The sequence below is a fragment of the Haemaphysalis longicornis genome, unplaced genomic scaffold, assembly GCF_048455015.1.
Source record: "Haemaphysalis longicornis isolate Haplotype H1 unplaced genomic scaffold, Haemaphysalis longicornis Haplotype H1 scaffold_1, whole genome shotgun sequence".
NCBI classification, from domain to species: Eukaryota; Metazoa; Arthropoda; class Arachnida; order Ixodida; family Ixodidae; genus Haemaphysalis; species Haemaphysalis longicornis.
In genome coordinates, this window is record NW_027526203.1 from 87,073,091 (window position 1) to 87,093,484 (window position 20,394).

At 49.0% G+C, this 20,394-nt stretch overlaps 1 protein-coding gene across 1 annotated transcript in view; it reads right to left on the bottom strand.

Moving 5' to 3' along the window:
• Positions 1-20,394, bottom strand: part of LOC144177904 (hemicentin-1-like) — a 299,755-nt gene that overhangs the window by 196,511 nt on the left and 82,850 nt on the right. Inside the window, exon 6 of the mRNA XM_077705496.1 lies at positions 11,937-12,209. Within this exon, the coding sequence (XP_077561622.1) occupies positions 11,937-12,209 (273 nt within the window). The remainder of the gene's footprint in view (positions 1-11,936; positions 12,210-20,394) is intronic.

A 20,394-nucleotide genomic window follows, 5' to 3' on the forward strand; every position in this document is an offset into this window, starting at 1 on the left:
ACTTTTATTCAGGCCCAATCTGACTCCGTGAGTGGAGGCAGACCAGTGGGGAGACTCCTTAGTCCAGGAGTCCCTGGCTCTGGCTGGCAGTCCGGGCCCGTCTCACCAGGTTAAGCTGGGAGCCGGGTTCAGAGCTGGACAGCTGCGCCGCCCACTGTGAAGGGGAGGGGTGGGGATTTGGAGGGAGGTTGGGTGTGTGGGAGCATTCCCATACAATGTGATAAAGTGTACCCCTTTCGGGGCAAAACTTGCACTGTGGTGAGTGAGAGGTGGGGAAAATCAAATGCCAAAGTGTATTGTGAGGGAAGGTCCGGGTTTGAAGTTGCCGGAGAGTGATTTCATCGGCTTTTGTTAGAGACAGGTGAGGTGGAGGGAAGGTGCGACGAGAGAGCTTGTAGTGTGTGAGTATGTCATTGTAGGTGAGTAGGGGGTGGGCATCCAGGGTAGTAGGAGGGGGGTCGTGGGCAATGGCCCGGTGTACCACTTCTCGGGCCGCGTCGTGCGCCGCTTCATTGCCGGCCAACCCACAATGGCCAGGGGTCCATAAAATGTGGCATTCCTCAGGGAGGTAAGAGGAGTGTTCAATGATGCGTAGGGCAGTGCGAGGGAGTAGACCTTTTTGAAGGTGTCGGCAGGCTTCCTGCGAGTCCGTGATTACTGTCACGTAGTCACGACGAGTGGAGGTAAGGGACAGCGCAATGGCTATCTCTTCCGCTTCAGTTTGTGTTGAGGCTCGCGTGGAGGCAATGGCGACGGTACGTTTTTGACTATCTACAGTCGCGACGGCGTAAGTCGATCGGTTGGTGTATGGGGATGCATCGACGTAAAGCGTGTCCGGCAGATGCTGGTAGTGGGTGCGGATGTAGTTGGTTCGCGCGGTGCGACGACCATCGTGGATGCCTGGGTGCATGTTCCGGGGTAGCGGGGCAACTTTAATGCGAGCGCGTAGTAGGGGGGGAAGACGTGCCAGGCGGTGAGGCTGGGTCGGGGTCGGATAGCCCAGGCGAGCTAAAGTACTACAGCCAGTGGGTGTAAGCTTAAGGCGTTGGAATTGCGAAGTTCGTTGGGCTTCGCACAGCTCTGTCCAAGTATTATGAATTCCCAAGCGTAAAAACAAGTCAGTAGAGGTGTTAGTGGGGAGGCCGAGTGCAATTTTGTATGCTTGCCTAATTAAAATGTCAAGTTTCTTGTGCTCTGCTGGTTTGAGTGACAGGTAAGGAGCTCCGTATGTAAGGCGACAGATGAGAAAAGCTTGAACCAGACGGGCAGTTTCAGCTTCTTTGAGACCAGTACGTTGGTGGGTGATGCTCTTAACTAGTTGTGCCAATTGAGTAACTGTGCGTTGAAGTGCGAGGATGGTGTGCGAGCCGGAGCCATCTCGTGGGATTGTCAGTCCGAGTACCCTGAGATGGGTTACTACAGGAACGGGACGAGTCTCTATAGTAAGAGCCGGGTCCGGCGTCGGCGCCGTGCGTCGTCCCCGAGTTCTCTGCTGAAGGGTTAGCAGTGCGGATTTTTCCGGGGAGCAGGTAAGACCACATTTAGATAGATATATGGTAGTGATGTCGATGGCTCGTTGAAGCGATTCTTGTTGTTCGCCCATGGAACCTGAGTTGGTCCATATGGTAAGGTCGTCGGCATATAGGGCATGGTGGAGGGATGGGACGGTGTCCAGTAGTGGAGGCAGATCTTTGAGAGCTATGTTAAATAGCAAAGGAGAAATGACGGAGCCTTGTGGTGTTCCTCGGGGAAGCGCTGGGAAGGAGGGTGTGCGTAAATGAGAGATCCCCACTGTAGCGGTGCGGTTGGTAAGGAAGGCTCTCACATAGTTGTATAGTCGTGTCCCAACATGGAGAGTGGCCAGGCTGTTTAGTAGGGCGTCGTGGGAAACGTTATCGAACGCACTCTTGATGTCGAGAGCGAGGATACAGTGTTTGTGATGCTTCGGAAGGTTATTGAGGAGGTCTTCCTTGAGCTGCAGGAGGACGTCTTGGGTAGACAGTTGAGGTCGAAAGCCGTACATGGTCGTGGGGAAGAGGTTGTTTTCTTCTATGTACGCCGTGAGGCGATTGTAAACCATGTGTTCAAGCAGTTTCCCGAGGCATGAAGTAAGGGAGATGGGCAGAGGTGGCTTGTTTTCAGTATATCAAGCAGCAGAACTGCACCAAGTTCAAAGTGTACATTTAATCCTCCTGGGCATATTACCGTCCGCCTAGTCTATGTAGGAGAACCATTAATGCACTCAGATGTCAGAAGCGGCTTTTTTGCGGGGTATAAGGGAGCAGATGAGCACCAAGTGGAAGGTTTACAGTTAAACCTCTAACAATATTGCCGCCCGCCAAGTTTATGCTGGAGAATATTTCACGCCATCAGATGTCAGAGGTGGCTTTTTTTCAGTATATCAAGCAGCAGAACTGCACCAAGTTCAAAGTGTACATTTAATCCTCCTGGGCATATTACCGCCCGCCTAGTCTATGTAGGAGAACCATTAATGCACTCAGATGTCAGAAGCGGCTTTTTTGCGGGGTATAAGGGAGCAGATGAGCACCAAGTGGAAGGTTTACAGTTAAACCTCTACCAATATTCCCGCCTGCCAAGTTTATGCTGGAGAATATTTCACGCCATCAGATGTCAGAGGTGGCTTTTTTTCAGTATATCAAGCAGCAGAACTGCACCAAGTTCAAAGTGTACATATAATCCTCCTGGGCATATTTCCGCCCGCCTTGTCCATGTAGGAGAACCAATAATGCACTCAGATGTCAGACGCGGCTTTTTTGCGGGGTATAAAAGAGCAGATGAGCACCAAGTGGAAGGTTTACAGTTAAACCTCTACCAATATTGCCGCCCGCCAAGTTTATGCTGGAGAATATTTCACGCCATCAGATGTCAGAGGTGGCTTTTTTTCAGTATATCGAGCAGCAGAACTGCACCAAGTGTAAAGTGTACATTTAAACCTCCTGGGCATATTACCGCCCACCTAGTCCATGTAGGAGAACCAATAATGCACTCAGATGTCAGAAGCGGCTTTTTTGCGAGGTATAAAGGAGCAGATGAGCACCAAGTGGAAGGTTTACAGTTAAACCTCTACCAATATTGCCGCCCGCCAAATTTATGCTGGAGAATATTTCACGCCATCAGATGTCAGAGGTGGCTTTTTTTCAGTATATCAAGCAGCAGAACTGCACCAAGTGTAAAATGTACATTTAAACCTCCTGGGCATATTACCGCCCATCTAGTCCATGTAGGAGAACCAATAATGCACTCAGATGTCAGAAGCGGCTTTTTTGCGGGGTATAAAGGAGTAGATGAGCACCAAGTGGAAGGTTTACAGTTAAACCTCTACCAATATTGCCGCCCGCCAAGGTTATGCTGGAGAATATTTCACGCCATCAGATGTCAGAGGTGGCTTTTTGTCAGTATATCAAGCAGCAGAACTGCACCAAGTTCAAAGTGTACATTTAATCCTCCTGGGAATATTACCGCCCGCCTAGTCTATGTAGGAGAACCATTAATGCACTCAGATGTCAGAAGCCACTAGTGTTCGGGTTATCAAGCGTCAGATCTGCACCAAGTGCAAAGTGTACTGAAGAAGTGCAGCTTGCTGGGCCAGTTGGTACATTTTGAAGGTGAAAAACCAGCGAAATAGACGGAAGACGTAGCGTTTTATCAGAACGTGCGTACTTGTTGCGCATGCGTAGGCTTGGTCGTTCTCTGGTTGTTACTGTTTTTCAATTAAATTTTCAGTTGCTAGTCCAGCGTGTGTTGTCTCGTCTCTTCTACGTCTTCCGTCTATTTCGCTGGTTTTTCACCTGCAAAGTGTACATTTAAAACTCCTGGGGTATTGCCACCTGCCAAATCTGGGTTGGCGTAACATTCCTGCAATGAGATGTCAGAAGCGGCTATTTTCGGCCTATCAAGGGGCAGATCTGCACCAAGTGCGAAGTTTACATTTAAAACTCCTGGGGATATTTCCACCCGCATAGCAATCCACCCATTCATGCAATCATATGTCAGAAGCGGGATTTTCCGGTCATCAAGCAGCAGATCTGCAGCTAGTGCAAATTGTACATTTAAACCTCCTGGGAAAATTACCACCTGCCACGTTTATGCTGGAGATTCATTCGTGCAATCAGATGTCAGAAGCGGCCTTTTTTTGGGTTATCAAGCAGTAGATCTGCACCAAGTGTGAAGTGTACTTTTAAGCCTCCTGGGCACATTACCACCCGCCTAGTCTATGCTGGAGAATATGATGTGAAATAAGTGGATATCCCTCTCTCATGCCCCGCTATCATCAGAAGAAGTGTGTTCGAATAAAGGCATCATCGGGAGGGGCTCCGCGGCTCGTCCGTTTCTCCACAGAAGCATTAATGCAGTCAGATGTCACAAAGGGCTTTTTTGGGGGGTATAAAGCAACAGATCAGCAGCAAGAGCAAAGTGTGCATTTAAACCTCCTGGGAATATTACCGCCTGCCACGTTTATGCTGGAGAATCATTCGTGCAATCAGATGTTAGAAGCGGCATTTTTTCGGGTTATCAAGCAGCAGATCTGCAGCAAGTGCAAAGTTTACAGTTAAACATCCTGGGGATATTACTGCCCGTCAAGTTTATGCTGGAGAATCATTCATGCAATCAGGTGTCAGAAGCAGCTTTTTTTCGGGTTATCAAGCAGCAGATCTGCACCAAGTGTAAAGTGTACATTTAAACCTCCTCGGCATATTACCGCCCGCCTAGTACATGCTGGAGAACCTTTATTGCAGTCAGATGTCAGGAGCGTTTCGTGGTATGAAGCAGCACCGAGTGCAAAGTTTACAGTTACCTCTACGAATATTACCGCCCGCCAAGTTTATGCGGAGAACTTTTCACGCGGTCAGATTTCAGAAGCGGCTTTTTTCGGGTTATCAAGCAGCAGATCTGCACCAAGTGTAAAGTGTACATTTAAACCTCCTGGGCATATTACCGCCCCCCTAGTGTATCTCTGAGAACCATTATTGCAGTCAGATGTCAGAAGCGGCATTTTTGCGGGGTATAAAGCAGCAGATCAGGAGCAAGTGGAAAGTTTACAGTTAAACCTCCTGGGAATATCACTGCCCGCCAAGTTTATGCTGGAGAATATTTCACGCCATCAGATGTCAGAAGCGGCTTTTTTTCGGGTTATCAAGCAGCAGATCTGCACAAAGTGTAAAGTGCACATTTAAACCTCCTATGTATACTACCGCCACCCTAATGTAGGCTGTAGAACCATTAATTCAGTCAGATGTCAGAAGCGGCTTTTTTTCGGGTTCATCATCACCATCATCACTAGCCTATTCTCGCCCACTGCAGGGCAAAGGCCTCTCCCAGTATTCTCCAATTACCCCGGACCTGTGCCAACTGTGACCAATTTGTCCCTGTAAACTTCTTGATCTCCTCCGCCAATCTAACTTTCTGCCGCCCCCTGCTATGCTTGCCTTCTCTACGGATCCACTCTGTTACCCTTAATGACCAACGGTTATCTTGCCTGCGCATACATGGCCTTCCCACGTCCATTTCTTCTAATTTCCACCAGTATTTCCTTACCACGCGTTTGTTCCCTGACCCCCTCCGCACTCTTCCTGTCTCTTAATGTTACACCTATCATTTTCTGCTCCATTGCCCTCTGAGTCATTCTCAATTTAAGTGGAACCCTCTTAGTGAGCTCCCAAGTTTCTGCCCCGTAGATGAGTACCGGTAAGATGCAGCTGTTATACACTATCTTCTTGAGAGACAATCGTAGGCTGCTATTCATTACCTGAGAATGTCTGCCGTATGCACTCCAATCCATTCTCATCCTTCTAATTATCTCTGCCTCATGGTTGGGATTCGGGGTCACAACATGGCCTAAGTAGATATATTCTTTTACCACTTCCACTACTTCGATTCGTATCCCAAACTGTTCTGCTGTCCTGAGGTTATTGATCATTACTTAAGTTTTCTGCATATTAATTTTCAGGCGTATTAATGGAATCTGAACCTGGCAACGTTTAACTTGCGAACTTTATCTAGCGAAGCAAGTCTCGAGATGTTGTTCGAGGAATTAGAGGGCATTAAATGGGATGTAATAGGGCTTAGCGAGGTTAGGAGGGCAGGCGAAGCCTTTACGGTGCTGAAAAATTGACACGTCCTAAGTTACCGTGGTCTAGAGGACAGAAGAGAACTGGGAGTGGGATTTCTAGTCAATAAAAGCATAGCTGGCAACATAGACGAATACTATAGCAATAACGAAAGGGCAGCAGGTCTTGTAATTAGGCTCAATAAGAGGTACAAGCACAAAGTGGTGCAGGGCTACGCGAACACTTCCAGCCACGACGACCAAGCAGTGGAACGCTTCTATGAAGATGTGGAATCGGCAATGGCTAAAAGTAGAAACACAGTATACCGTAGTTATGGGGGACTTCAATGCTAAAGTAGGCAAGAATCAGGCTGGAGACAAGGCTGTTGGGATCTATGGTCTGGGCTGTACAAATAGCAGGGGGGACCTACTAGTTGAGTTTGCAGAACGGAATAACCTACGCATAATGAATACCTTCTTCTGTAAACGGGAGAGTCGGAAGTGGACCTGGAGGAGCCCGAATGGGGAGCAAAAAAATGAAATAGATTTGATATTATGCGATAACCCTGGCGTCGTGCAGGATGTGGAAGTGCTGGGAAGGGTAAGGTGTAGTGACCACCGTATGGTAAGATCTCGAATTAGGCTAGATTTGAGGAGGGACATCAACAAGCTAGTACGAAAGAAGCCGATAAATGAGCTAGCAGTAAGACGTAAAGTAGAAGAATTCAGGATCGCGCTGCAGAACCGATATTCCGCCCTTAACGAGGAAGCCGAGCTTACGACACAAGAAGCCAGCGACAACCTTACACGCATTCTCACGGAGTGTGCAGTAGAAGTCGGGGGCACTATGGCTAGACAGGATACTGGTAAACTTTCACAGGAGACGAAAGATCTAATCAGGAAACGGCAAATCATGAGAATCTCTACCGCAGCTGAGAGATTAGAACCAGCCGAGCTCTAGAAGTTAATCAATAAGCGCAAGACAGCTGACATACGGAAGTATAATATGGAGAGGATCGAATACGCTGTAAAGAACGGAGGTAGCCTGAAAGCAGTGAAGAGACGTCTTGGTGTGGGGAAAAATCAGATGTATGCACTTAAGGATAAGCAAGGCAATGTCATCACAAATAGGGATAAAATAGTCACAGTGGCCGAGGAGTTCTATAGGGATCTGTACAGTAGCCGGGACATACAGGATAATGCCGAACGAGACAGTAGTTCAGAGGAGATAGACATCCCACCAGTAACGACCGAAGAAGTAAGGAAGGCTTTGAAAGAAATCAAAGGGGGCAAAGCACCTGGTGAGGATCAGATAACAGCAGACCTCTTGAAGGATGGCGGAGAAATTGTACTTGAAAAACTGGCAAACCTGTATACGCAATGCCTAATGACCGCAATGGTACCTGAATCTTGGAAGAAGGCGAACATCATCCTAATTCATTAGAAATGCGACATGAAGGACTTGAAAAATTACAGGCCGATCAGCTTACTGTCATTCGTGTACAAGGTGATTACCAAGGTAATCGCTAACCGAATCTCTGCAACCTTAGATGTCAGTCAACCTAAAGAACAATCAGGGTTCCGTAAAGGTTATTCAACAATGGACCATATTCACATGATCAATCAGGTGATAGAGAAGTGCGTTGAGTATACTGAACCCCTATATATAGCCTTCATAGATTATGAGAAAGCATTTGACTCGGTCGTAACCCTAGCAGTCATTCAGCCATTACGGAACCAGGGGGTAGATGAGCATTATGTAAGAATACTAGAGGATATCTACAATGGGTCTACAGCTACCATCATCCTCCATAGGGAGAGCGGCAAAATACCTATAAGGAAGGGTGTCAGACAAGGAGACACAATCTCTCCAATGTTATTCACAGCATGCTTACAAGAAGTATTCAAAACCTTGGATTGGGAACAGGTGGGACTAAGGGTGAATTGAGAATACCTCAGTAACCTCAGATTTGCTGATGACGTTGCCTTGCTAAGTAACTCGGGGGACGAATTGCAAAGCATGCTTTCCGCACTGGGCGAACAGAGTAGAACCGTGGGCCTGAAAATTATATGCAGAAAACAAAAGTAATGATCAATAACCTCGGGAAAAGCACAGCAGTTTCAGATAGGTGGCGAGGCAGTGGAAGTGGTAAGCAAATATATCTACTTAGGCCAAGTTGTGACCCCAGATCCCAACTATGAGGCAGAGATAATTAGAAGGATCAGAATGGGGTGGGGGGCATATGGCAGACATTCTCAGATAATGAATAGCAGCCTACCATTGTCGCTGAAGAAGAAAGCGCATGACAGCTGCATCTTACTGGTACTCACCCACGGGCCAGAAACTTGGAGGCTCACTAAGAGGGTTCAACTTAAATTGAGAACGACTCAGCGGGCAATGGAGCAAAAATGATAGGTGTAACATTAAGGGACAAGAAGAGAGCGGAGTGGGTCAGGGAGCAAACTGGTGTTAAAGACATATTAGTAGAAAATAAGAAGAAGAAATTGACGTGGGCAGGCCATGTAATGCGAAGGCAAGATAACCACTGGTCATTAAGGGTAACAGAGTGGATCCCTAGAGAATTCAAGCGTTGCAGGGGGCGGCAGAAAGTTAGATGGGCAGATGAGATCAAGAAGTTTGCGGAAATAAATTGGTCAGAGTTGGCACAGGATCGAGGTAGTTGGAGAATAATGGGAGAGGCCTTTGCCCTGCAGTGGGCGTAGACAGGCTGGTGATAATGATGAATGAATGATGTATTTTCAGGCCCACGGTTCTGCTTCGTTCGTCTAGTGCGGAAATGATGCTTTGCAATTCGTCCCCCGAGTTACTTAGCAAGGCAACGTCATCAGCAAATCTGAGGTTACTGAGGTATTCTCCATTACACCTTACTCCCACCTGTTACCAATCCAACGTTCATAATACTTCTTGTAAACATTGTGTGAATAACATTGGAGAGATTGTGTCTCCTTGTCTGACGCCCTTCCTTATAGGTATTTTACTGCTCTCCCTATGGAGGATGATGGTAGCTGTAGACCCATTGTAGATATCCTCTAGTATTCTTACATAATTCTCATCTACCCCCTGGTTCCTTAATGCCTGAATAACTGCTAGGGTTTCGACCGAGTAGAACGCTTTCTCATAATCTATGAAGGCTATATATAGGGGTTCAGAATACTCAGCGCACTGTTCTATCACATGATTGATCGTGTGAATATGGTCTATTATTGAATTACCTTTACGAAACCCTGCTTGTTCTTTAGGTTGACTGAAATCTAAGGTTGCAGAAATTTTGTTAGCGATTTCTGTTAGCGACTAGCGGTTATCAAGCCGCAGATCTGCAGCAAGAGCAAAGTTTACATTTAAAACTCCTGGGGTTATTACAGCCCGCATAATCTACACCTGAGAACCCTTCATGCAATCAGATGTCAGAAGCTGGCTATTTTTCGGGTTATCGAGCGGCAGAACTGGAGCAAGTGCAAAGGTTACATTTAAAATTCCTGGGGATATTACCGCCCACGTAATCTATGCTGTAGTACCATTCATGCAATCACATTTCACAAGCTGATTTTTTTCGGGTTGTCAGGCAGCAGATTTGCAGCAAGTGCAAGGTTTGCAGTTACACCTCCTGGGGATATTACCGCCCGCCAAGTTTAGCCTGGAGAACCATTCACGCAATCAGATGTCAGGAGTGGCTATGTTTTGGGTAATAAACCAGCAGATATGCACCAAGTGCAAAGTTTACATGTAAACCTCCTGCGGATATTACCGCCAGCCTATTCTATGCTGGAGAACCATTAATACAATGATATGTCAGAAGTGGCTATTTTTCGGGTTATGAAGCAGCAGATGTGCACCAAGTGGAAATTTTACATTTAAACCTCCTAGGGATATTACCGGCAGCGTCGTCTATGCTGGACCACCATTCATGCAATCAGATGTCAGAAGCGAATTTTTTTCGGGTTATCAAGCGGAAGATCTGCACCAATTACACAGTTTACATTTAAAACTTATGGGGATATTACCACTCAGCTAATCTAGGTTTGACAACCATTAATGCAATCAGATGTCAGAAGCAGCAATTTTTCTGGTTATCAAGCGGCAGATCTGCACCAAGTGCACAGTTTACATTTAAAACTCCTGGGAATATTACCGCCAACCTAATCTATGCTGGAGAAACATTCATGGAATCAGATGTCAGAAGCGGCAATTTTTCGGATTACCAAGCGGCAGATCTGCACCCAGTGTAAAGTGCATATAGAAACCTCCTGGGGATATTTCCACCCACCTGTTCTATGCTGTAGAATCATTCATGCAATCAGATGTCAGAAGCGTATTTTTTTCGGGATATCTAGTGGCAGATCTGCACCAAGTGCAAAGGTTACATTTAAACCTCCTGGGGATATAACCACCGCATAATCTAGGCTGGAGAAGCATTCATGCAATCAGATGTCAGAAGCGAATTTTTTTTTCTGGTTATCAAGCGGCAGATCTGCACCATTACACAGTTTACATTTAAATCTCTTGGGGATATTACCGCCTACCTAATCTAGGCTTGAGAAGCATTAATGCAATAAGACGTCAGAAGCAGCAATTTTTCGGGTTATCAAGCGAAAGATCTGCACCAAGTGCAAAGTTTACATTAAAAACTACTGGGGAGATTATCGCCAGCTTATCTAGGCTGGAGAACCATTCATACAATCAAATTTCAGAAGCTGGCTTTTTTTGGGTTGATGGAGCGACAGATCTTTACCGAGTTTTAAGTTTACATTTAAAACTCCTTTGGATATTACCGCCCACCCAATCTAGGATGGAGAACCATTCATGCAATCATATGTCACAAGCGGCAATTTTTTGGGTTTTCAAGCATGAGCATCAAGTGTAAAGTTTACATTTAACCCTCCTGGGGATATTACCGCCCGCGTAGTATATGCTGGAGAACCATCCATGCAATCAGATGTCAGAAGTATCTTTTTTTCGGCTAATAAAGCGGCCTACCTGCACTAAGTTTAAAGTTTATATTTAAATCTCCTGGGATATTTCCGCCCGCCTAGTCTATGCTGGAGAACCATTTATCAAACAAATGTCAGAAGGTGGGTAATTTACGGGTTATCAATTGACAGATCTGCACCAAGTGCAAAGTTTACATTAAAAACTCCTGGGGATATTATCGCCAGCCTATCTAGCCTGGACAACCGTTCATGCAATCAAATGTCAGAAGCTGGCTATTTTAGGGTTGATCAAGCGGCAGATCTTTACAGAGTTTAAAGTTTACATCTTAAACTCCTGGGGATATTTCATCAACATGCACGTTTTTTCGGGGGCATGCTATTTTATTCAGTGTTTTGTTGCTTAAATTTTTGATGTGCCTGGTGAGTCATGTAAACGTAATTTTTTCTTGATCGCATTCCTTGGATGTCTGCGGTGCTTTTTCCACGATCTTTTTTAAGACAGCCTTTCGGATGGACTAAATCAGTATTTTATGTAACGAGTTGGTTTGACGCAACAATTTTAGAGGCGTGATTAGAATGTACACCAGCGGTGGCATTTTTCCTGGTCGAGGCAATGTTAGTACAGACGGCAACACGCTTATGAACCACACAGGTCTTGTACTTATAGCCTTATCTTGTCTCGGCCGAAAAGCATTGAAGAAAACTTTTCTGTCAATCTGAAGTCTTAACCATATATTTTGACCTCAATGTTTTTTCTTATAAGTTTGAGCCCACAGTTTTGAGAGGTCACTGGTTGAGAGGTAACTCAGTGCTGTAGACAAGGGTGTTGCGCACTTCAGTAGCTGAATTGTTTGCCACTTCGGATGTCCTGGCAACGAAATCTATCATGAATGCCGTGACGCCCTTCACAGCGGCTTACCATAGACAGTGAGGGTGACGTTGAGCTGAGCCGTGCCAGCTTCGCTGATGGCCACGCAAGTGAAGCTCCCGGCGTCGTGCAGCCTGGCCGGAGTAAGGGTCAGCGCGCCGTCGCCACCCAGGTGCACCGTGGGACCCGGGTACACGCGGCGGCGCCCGTCCCTGTACCACACGCTGCGAGGCTCGGGAACTCCGAACGAGGGGCACGGAAGGGTCATCTCCTCGCCATCGATGGCCGTCAAGTCGGTGTCCGTGCTGTTGAAGCGTGGGGGCACTGCACGGCACGCCCGCACCGGACGCTCTAAACTGCGGAAGTCGGTTTTTTAAGACCCGCAAAGGCTGTGCAGTTGCTGGACCATGTGCTAACTTGTTGTTTTGCGCTGCGTATCCCCGAGGGTAATTTGGTCCTGTCTCCCTGTATACTGTGTAAAGAACACCAACTTTCTTTATACAAAGATTGCCTGACACCCAACTTACTGTAATTACTTTCCGTTGTGTGATTGGTAATGTAATTACGGACTGCAAAAAACGGTTCACGTTTGACACTTGTAACACTGGTAATCCCGAACGAAAGCAAGGACCTCGCGCACTGAGTTTTGTGAATGTGCGCCTTTGCTGGATATTTCGCAGCGCCCCGTCATACCTGCGGCATCACTGCTTGGATTCAAACTTTCGAATGCGTGGTAGGACAGGCACAGACAGCCCAGCTGGCCCGCCATTGATGGCTGGACTGAGGGACCAAGCTCCGACAAAGGAGCACTTTCCTGCGCATGCATCCTGTGCGTCTATACATTTCTTTCGCTTCCCTTTACGACCCCTCATGTGGCGCGCTGGACACTCCACTCCCTCTGTGGCTGCTCGTGCGACCGCTTTCCCCTTCTCCTCTCTGTGGGAGCAGGCTCTCGGGAGTTCTGACCTCGCAGCGCAAGAAACCGTCACGGACACAGCCCTAGATGGCGCGGGGTCATTTGGCCTCCGCCACCCCCTACCCTGAACCCAATGTAAAATAAAATGGCATTACTGCTATTCTTCCTTCATTGCTGTAAGTCGGTAAGCGCTGCGTTTTCATAGATTAGCCCCAGCTGCCCTAGACGAGAAGGTGCAGGCGAAGCCACCGTTTTATACTTGCCTAGACCGGCAAGCGAAGCGATAGAAACGCAGCTTGCGCACTGTCGGATGAGGGTAACTGTGGTGCGCGGAATGAACTTGAAAGACGTAACTTTCGCCCTAAAAAGCTTCGCGGGCCTTTTGCTCACATCTAGGCGCCGTGGCGGCGCAAAATGAAGAAATTTGCCGGAAATTCACTGAGGAAAGAATAGCGGTCTCCGGCAGAGAGCAGAGGCGTTCTACGTCGCTCGTCACTGAGATCGCAACTGGTGACAAAGACCGGGGCATCACTTGGCCTTTCTTAAAGGGACCGGGAAGATAAGATGGCAACTTGCGTTATTTGCTGCTTACACCACCCTCAGTGCATTTACGGCAGCAAAATGTGCGTTATTCGATGGGGCATAAAACGACAAAGCCAAAATGCAATTCTCCCGCTGCATCCACCTTTCATTCACTCGGCGTTTTTAATAGATCTTCAATGCCACTCGGCGACCGATTCCGGCCGCAGTTCTCTTCGGACGTGCACGGGGCGCATTGGTTACCGGTTATAGCAATTCTTTTGTTAAACATTGAGTATCACTTACAAACACGATCACAAAAGTAGCAGTGTCGCGTATGATATTTGGCCGGTGTCGTGGCAGGCATGTCCAGGGTGCCGAAAATCGTCTGTACGACGACAACGCCCAGAGAGTGCACGAGCTTTATTAGCGTATGCAACGGCGTATATTTTTCCCAGCCTATTCAGAACTTGTATAGCGAAGCAAATCGTCTCCTACTGTGAGAGGACGAGTCCCTTCGAGAACACGAGGTAGAATCTCACACGCCCAAATGCGCATTAGTTCCTTCTTATTGAGAACCCTTGAGAACTGCTTAGGTGTCCTCGAATTTTCGCTCACTACTTCAGACCAATGCAAGGAGCGGAGTGAGAAGTGCCACCAGATAAGCGCCAATTGTGCTACCGACCGTAGATATCCATCACAGAAGCCTTACGAGCACAACGGATGTCGGGGGTATGGTTGAAATCTTCACAAGATATGTGCCATTGAGTGTACCATAAAAGAGGAGTAGGAATTTTAATCCTCGACCTCCTCATCTGGAGTGCAATCAAGTGATGTCCCGAATGCTGCTAGTTATGTGTACAGCATAGGCACACGCGATCGTAAGAATTGTTTGACGAGTCGTCGAGTTTCATTCCAATTATTTATTTTTTAGCTGTCACACATTCATTCCAATATTTTTTTACTGACTAAAAAACCACTCATCTTAACTTGGCGCTGTTGGGCCTCGACGTCGTGGCGCCATACATACATACATACATACATACATACATACATACATACATACATACATACATACATACATACATTGTAGTAAGCATGTTGCGTCCATGAGAACTGTGATGAGCATCAGCCACAACGGGTAAATCCCCCTACGTGGACTTGCTGCGCCGGATGCCGCTCGAGGAAGAGGACGCGCTCGTTCACCGTCTGTCTCGCGAAAAAGCTGGTCGTTTCGGCTCACCCCGTCTGCGTCGACGCCTCGTTCGTGAATAAACGAGCCCAGCCTTCTACCGGAACGCCGACTATCTCCTTTACAATTTTTGGTGGAGGTTGCGGTGCTGCTCGGGTCCCCATTTATCTATCCTGGAGCTGCGCAACCGGACACTTCCCTCGAGGATGTCTCAGGGTGGCCACCACGAGTCCACACCTCCTGTGGCACCTATCATCTGCCCTGGCACGGTCCGTTCGCGGGATCCCCCCTTCTTCAACGGCACTGATGACCAGGATGCTGAGGATTGGCTCACCACCTTCGAACGAGTGAGCACCCATAACAATTGGGACGATAAACTCAAACAGAACAACGTCAGTCTTTCCTTCACCGGTGTCACAGAGGCCTGGTATAAGAACCACGGGGCTGATCTACGCACATGGTCGGACTTCAAGACCGAATTTACCAAGGTCTTCGGGCGCCCCGCTGTTCGGAAACTGCGCGCTGAACAGAGTTTGCGCGAACGCGCTCAGTGCATGAATGAGACCTTTACCTCTTACATCGAGGACATCCTTGACTTGTGTAAGCGGGAAAACAACGCTATGACCGAAGAGGACAAAATCAAGCACATTCCTAAAGGCATAGCCGACGATGCCTTCCAGATGTTGCTCGCGAAAAACCCTCGGACGGTTGCTGAAGTCATAAACGCTTGCCAAGAGTTCGATGAACTTCGCAGAGAGCGGGCTCTCACTCGTAAGCCCGTAGAACACGACCATTCCCTTTGCAGCTTGGCATCTGAGGATAGGGGTGTTGTCTTCGCCCAAATTCAGCAGTTTGTTCGCGAAGAGGTGGCTCGTCAGCTGTCTCTCGTTAGCGACATAGCGAAGCCACCTCAGTCGGATTTAGCCCCAACCCTCAGGAGCGTTATACAACAACAAGTCGCTGACGCACTACCAAGCACTCGACCGCCCAATTCCGCGGTAGCTCCAGTGGTATACGCCGACATAACGCCGCAACCTACGATGCCAGCCTACGATGCCCTTTGACCTTCGTCGACCCAGTGCCACATAGGCCTTTCACCTATGCCGAGACCGTGGCACAACCGTACACTGGAACTATGCCGGGACCCTTCTTTGCGCCTGCTGCAAGCCCTGGGAGTCATGCCACGGCCGGGGTTCAACGCGTCCGGTCCATGCGTGTCGCCCCGCATCCAGTGTCTACATTCGCGAATCCTTGGCGCACGGTGGATAACCGCCCTATCTGCTATTCGTGTGGGATTGCCGGACATGTTGCACGCTACTGCCGTCGTGGCATGACGGGTGGGCGCAACGCATCGTGGCCCTTACCCTATACGCCGACACCGCCCATGGAGCACGCTCCGACCCGGCTGCCGACGACTGCTCCGTCTGATAACCGCGACTTCGTCAGCCGTCGTTCGCTTACCCCACGACGCCGCTCATTCTCTCCGATGCGTCGTCGTACTACCAACGATGACCGGAAAACTAGACGCCGCAGTTTCGGAGGCACAAACTGCGTCAACGTCGAAATGCCTAAGTCCTCATTGTTCGTCGTGCAATGTAATCGAAGTGTGTGTTGATGGTGTTGCTACCCTGGAGCTTATTGACACTGGAGCTGCGGTGTCTGGTATTGACGCGAAACGTTGCCGAATTCTACGAAAAGTGACGACACCTATAGGTGGTTTTACTCTCCGAACCGCTAGTGCGCAACCGTTAAAGCCGCTGGCCGCATGCACTGCTCGGGTCACAATTCAAGGGGTTGTATATGTAGTCGAGCTCATCGTTTTGTCGGCGTGCTCTCACAACGTGATTCTCAGATGGGACTTTTTGTCGCGCCACCACGCCATCATTGACTGTGATCGCGCCGAAGTTGAGCTGTTTCCGGAGGTAGAAAACCCGCAGGACGAGACAACCGCCAAGTTGCGTGTCAATGACGACACGCACATTCCTCCTGGCTCATCTGCGCTTGTGCCGTTGTTGTGCAACAGTATTTCTGACGCCACCGGTCTTCGAGCCATCCGGTCTGATTTGTGCTCGCAAAGGGTTGTCGATGCCGTTCGCCGTTCTTGATATTGCAACTGGTGCCGGAGCAATGCTTATTTCAAACCCAACGTCGTTCCCTATCACACTTTTTCGCGGCGAATGCCTTGGCGTTGTAGAAGAAGTGCATCCCGGTCTACTTGTCAGTGTACTTGAGGAATTGACGCCCGTTGACATCACCGCACTTGGTCTTCAGTCTCCACCTGATGACACCCTTTTGAGAAGCGCCATTGACGGCGACCTTCCTTCGGCCGAACGTGACGAGCTACCTACTCTTCTACACCGCTTCACTTCATCCTTCGACTGCTACGACACCGCTTTGGGCCGCACGTCGACTGTGTGTCATGAGATCGACACTGGCACGCACGCACCGTAGCGACAGCGACCCTATCGCGTGTCCTCCACCGAACGGCGTGTCATTGATGACCAAGTCGCGGACATGCTGAAACGCAACGTCATTCGACCATCCGTGAATCCTTGGGCTTCTCCTGTGGTTCTCGTTAAAAAAACGACGGCTCTATTCGATTCTGTGTGGATTATCGCCGCCTGAACAAAATCACTCGCAAGGACGTTTACCCGCTGCCTCGCATAGACGACGCGCTCGACTGCCTGAAGGGAGCCGAGTCTTTCTCGTCATTAGACTTGAAATCCGGCTACTGGCAAGTACCCATGGCCCGCGCTGATCGTTCAAAGACGGCTTTTACGAAGCCCGGTGGCCTTTACGAGTTCAACGTCATGCCGTTCGGACTCTGTAACGCGCCGGCCACAATCGAACGAATGATGGACAACGTACTGCGGGGCTTGAAATGGAAAACGTGTCTCTGCTATTTAGACGACATTGTCGTGTTTTCGCATGATTTTGCAACCCATCTCGCACGCCTCGAACAAGTGCTAACATGCCTTGCCTCCGCTGGTCTGCAGCTGAACCTTAAGAAGTGCCGCTTCGCTGCTCGAAAACTCACCATTTTAGGACACGTTGTCTCGAAAGACGGTATCCTCCCCGACCCGGGAAAACTTCGTGCAATGTCGGAGTTTCCGAGGCCAACAACGCTGAAGAACCTGCGAAGCTTCCTCGACCTCTGTTCGTACTTCCGCCGCTTTGTACGAAACTTTTCCTCCATCACTGCGCCTCTCACACAGCTTCTCGGCGGAAGTAGAGACATTTCCGAATGGTCCCCCGAGTGTGGGAGCGCTTTCTTAACGTTACGTTGGGTCCTTACGTCACCACCGATACTTCGGCACTTTGACCCGAATGCGCCCACTGAGATCCACACTGATGGCAGTGGTGTTGTGCTCGCTCAACGAAAGGACGGATTTGACGAATACGTGGTGAGTTACGCGAGCCGTACACTCACGAAGGCCGAAGTCAACTACTCCGTAACAGAGAAAGAATGTTTGGCTATTGTATGGGCAATCAGCAAATTTCGTCCTTACCTGTACGGTCGCCCTTTCGACGTCGTAACGGACCACCATGCTCTGTCCTGGTTATCGTCCCTGAAGGATCCCGCCGGCCGTCTTGGCCGCTGGGCACTCCGCCTTCAAGAGTACGATATCCATGTTGTGTACCGATCTAGACGAAAGCATACCGACGCCGACGCTCTTTCTCGATCCCCGCTTGCGTCGGATATAGATAGCTTGTTCGCAGCAGACCACAGCCTGACCTCTCTGGCCATGACGGACATGGTTGCTGAGCAGCGCAAAGACCCTTGGGTTTCTTCGATCCTCGAATATTTGTCGCACTCACGGGCAGCTCCTGTGCCTCGATCACTGCGCCGTCAAGCTGCCCACTGCACTATTCGTGACCAGCTCCTATATCGCCGGAACTACTTCCCGAAGGTCGAAAATGGCTACTCGTGATTCCTCGCCAATTGCGCAAGGACATTTGTACCACGTTTCACACCGATGCGCAAAGTGCTCACGCTGGAATCCTTAAAACCTACGAGCGCATCCAACTCCGCTACTACTGGCGCGGGATGTACACCTTTGTCGCCAAGTTTGTTAGATCTTGCCTGGACTGCCCACGTCGCAAGTCTGCACCGCATCACGTCAGTGGCCCACTCCAGCCATTGCCCTGCCCAGCGCGGCCTTTCGACCGGGTAGGCATCGATTTCTACGGCCCACTCCCAAGCACAGCCGCCGGTAACCGCTGGATCATCGTCGCCGTTCATCATTTAACGCGGTATGCCGAAACAGCTGCGCTACCGCCCGCCTCGGCTCGGGACGTTGCGTCTTTCCTTCTACGCCGTTTTGTTCTTCGGCACGGTGCTCCTCGCTAACTACTGAGCGACGGAGGCCGCGTCTTTCTATCTGGAGTCGTGGAGGCCCTTTTAGCCGAGTGCCACGTGGTCCACCGAAAGAGCACGTCCTACCACCCACAGACAAATGGCCTGACCGAAAGGTTTAGCCGCACACTCGGCGATATGATCGCCATGTACGTCTCCTCGGACCACTCTAACTGGGACCTCGTTCTTTATTTCGTGACGTATGCTTATAATACGGCCACGCAGGCGTTCACAGGATTCTCGCGGTTCTTTTTACTCTATGGTCGCGAGCCCTCCTGCATGCTAGATACAGTACTTCCGTACCGACCAGACGCCTCCGAGTATGCACCATTGTCTGACATCGCTCGACACGCCGAGGAATGTCGCCAGCTAGCCCGACGATTTACATCGGAAGAGCAGCAACGCCAAAAGGCGCGTCACGATGACTCTATTACAGCTCCAACATTTACGAAAGGATCACTGGTCATGCTTTCCGTACCGTGCCCGGCTCCCGGTCTTTCGTCGAAATTTCTTTCTCAATATCAAGGGCCTTACCGAGTACTGGAACAAACGTCAGCAGTGAACTATGTTGTTGAACCCGTAACGTCCACCTCGGACCGCCGACGTCGTGGTCGCGAGACGGTTCACGTCCAGAGGCTGAAGCCATACTATGACACGCTCGTCTTGTGTTCCCCGTAGGTCGCCAGGATGGCTCCCCTTTTCGCCGGGGGTATTGTAGTAAGCATGTTGCGCGCATGAGAAATGCGCCCATGAGCATCAGCCACAACGGGTAAATCCCCCTACGTGGACATGCTGCGCCGCATGCCGCTCGAGGAAGAGGACGCGCTCGTTCACCGTCTGTCTCGCGAAAAAGCTGGTCGTTTCGGCTCACCCCGTCTGCGTCGACGCCTGGTTCGTGAATAAACGAGCCCAGCCTTCTACCGGAACGCCGACTATCTCCTTTACGACATACATACATACAAACATACATACATACATACATACATACATACATACATACATACATACATACATACATACATACATACATACTGCAAGACTCGGACATGGGAGACTCGAAGGACGCGTTTAATGACGACGCAAGCTCGCCGAGAGGCCGTTGCAAAAAGCGACGGTCTAGAAGGCGCGAGGATGAAAGATGAAGAAGATGGTGTGGTGCTCGCGTGCGCCACAATGATGATGAGTTGATAGATGGAATTGGCCTTTCGAGTAACAGTTATGAAAGAACGATGACGCCTGTTCTCACAATACATACATACATACATACATACATACATACATACATACATACATACATACATACATACATACATACATACATACATACATACATACATACATACATACATACATACATACATACATACATACATACATACATACATACATACATACACAGTTTCATTTTAACAGGCTCATGGCAATCAAGGATTTCTATGACGACTAATCAGTGCTAATGATGTACTGAATGTGAAAGCATTAGTGTTGAATTCTAAAACGGGCATTCCAGCATTCTATGTGCCGC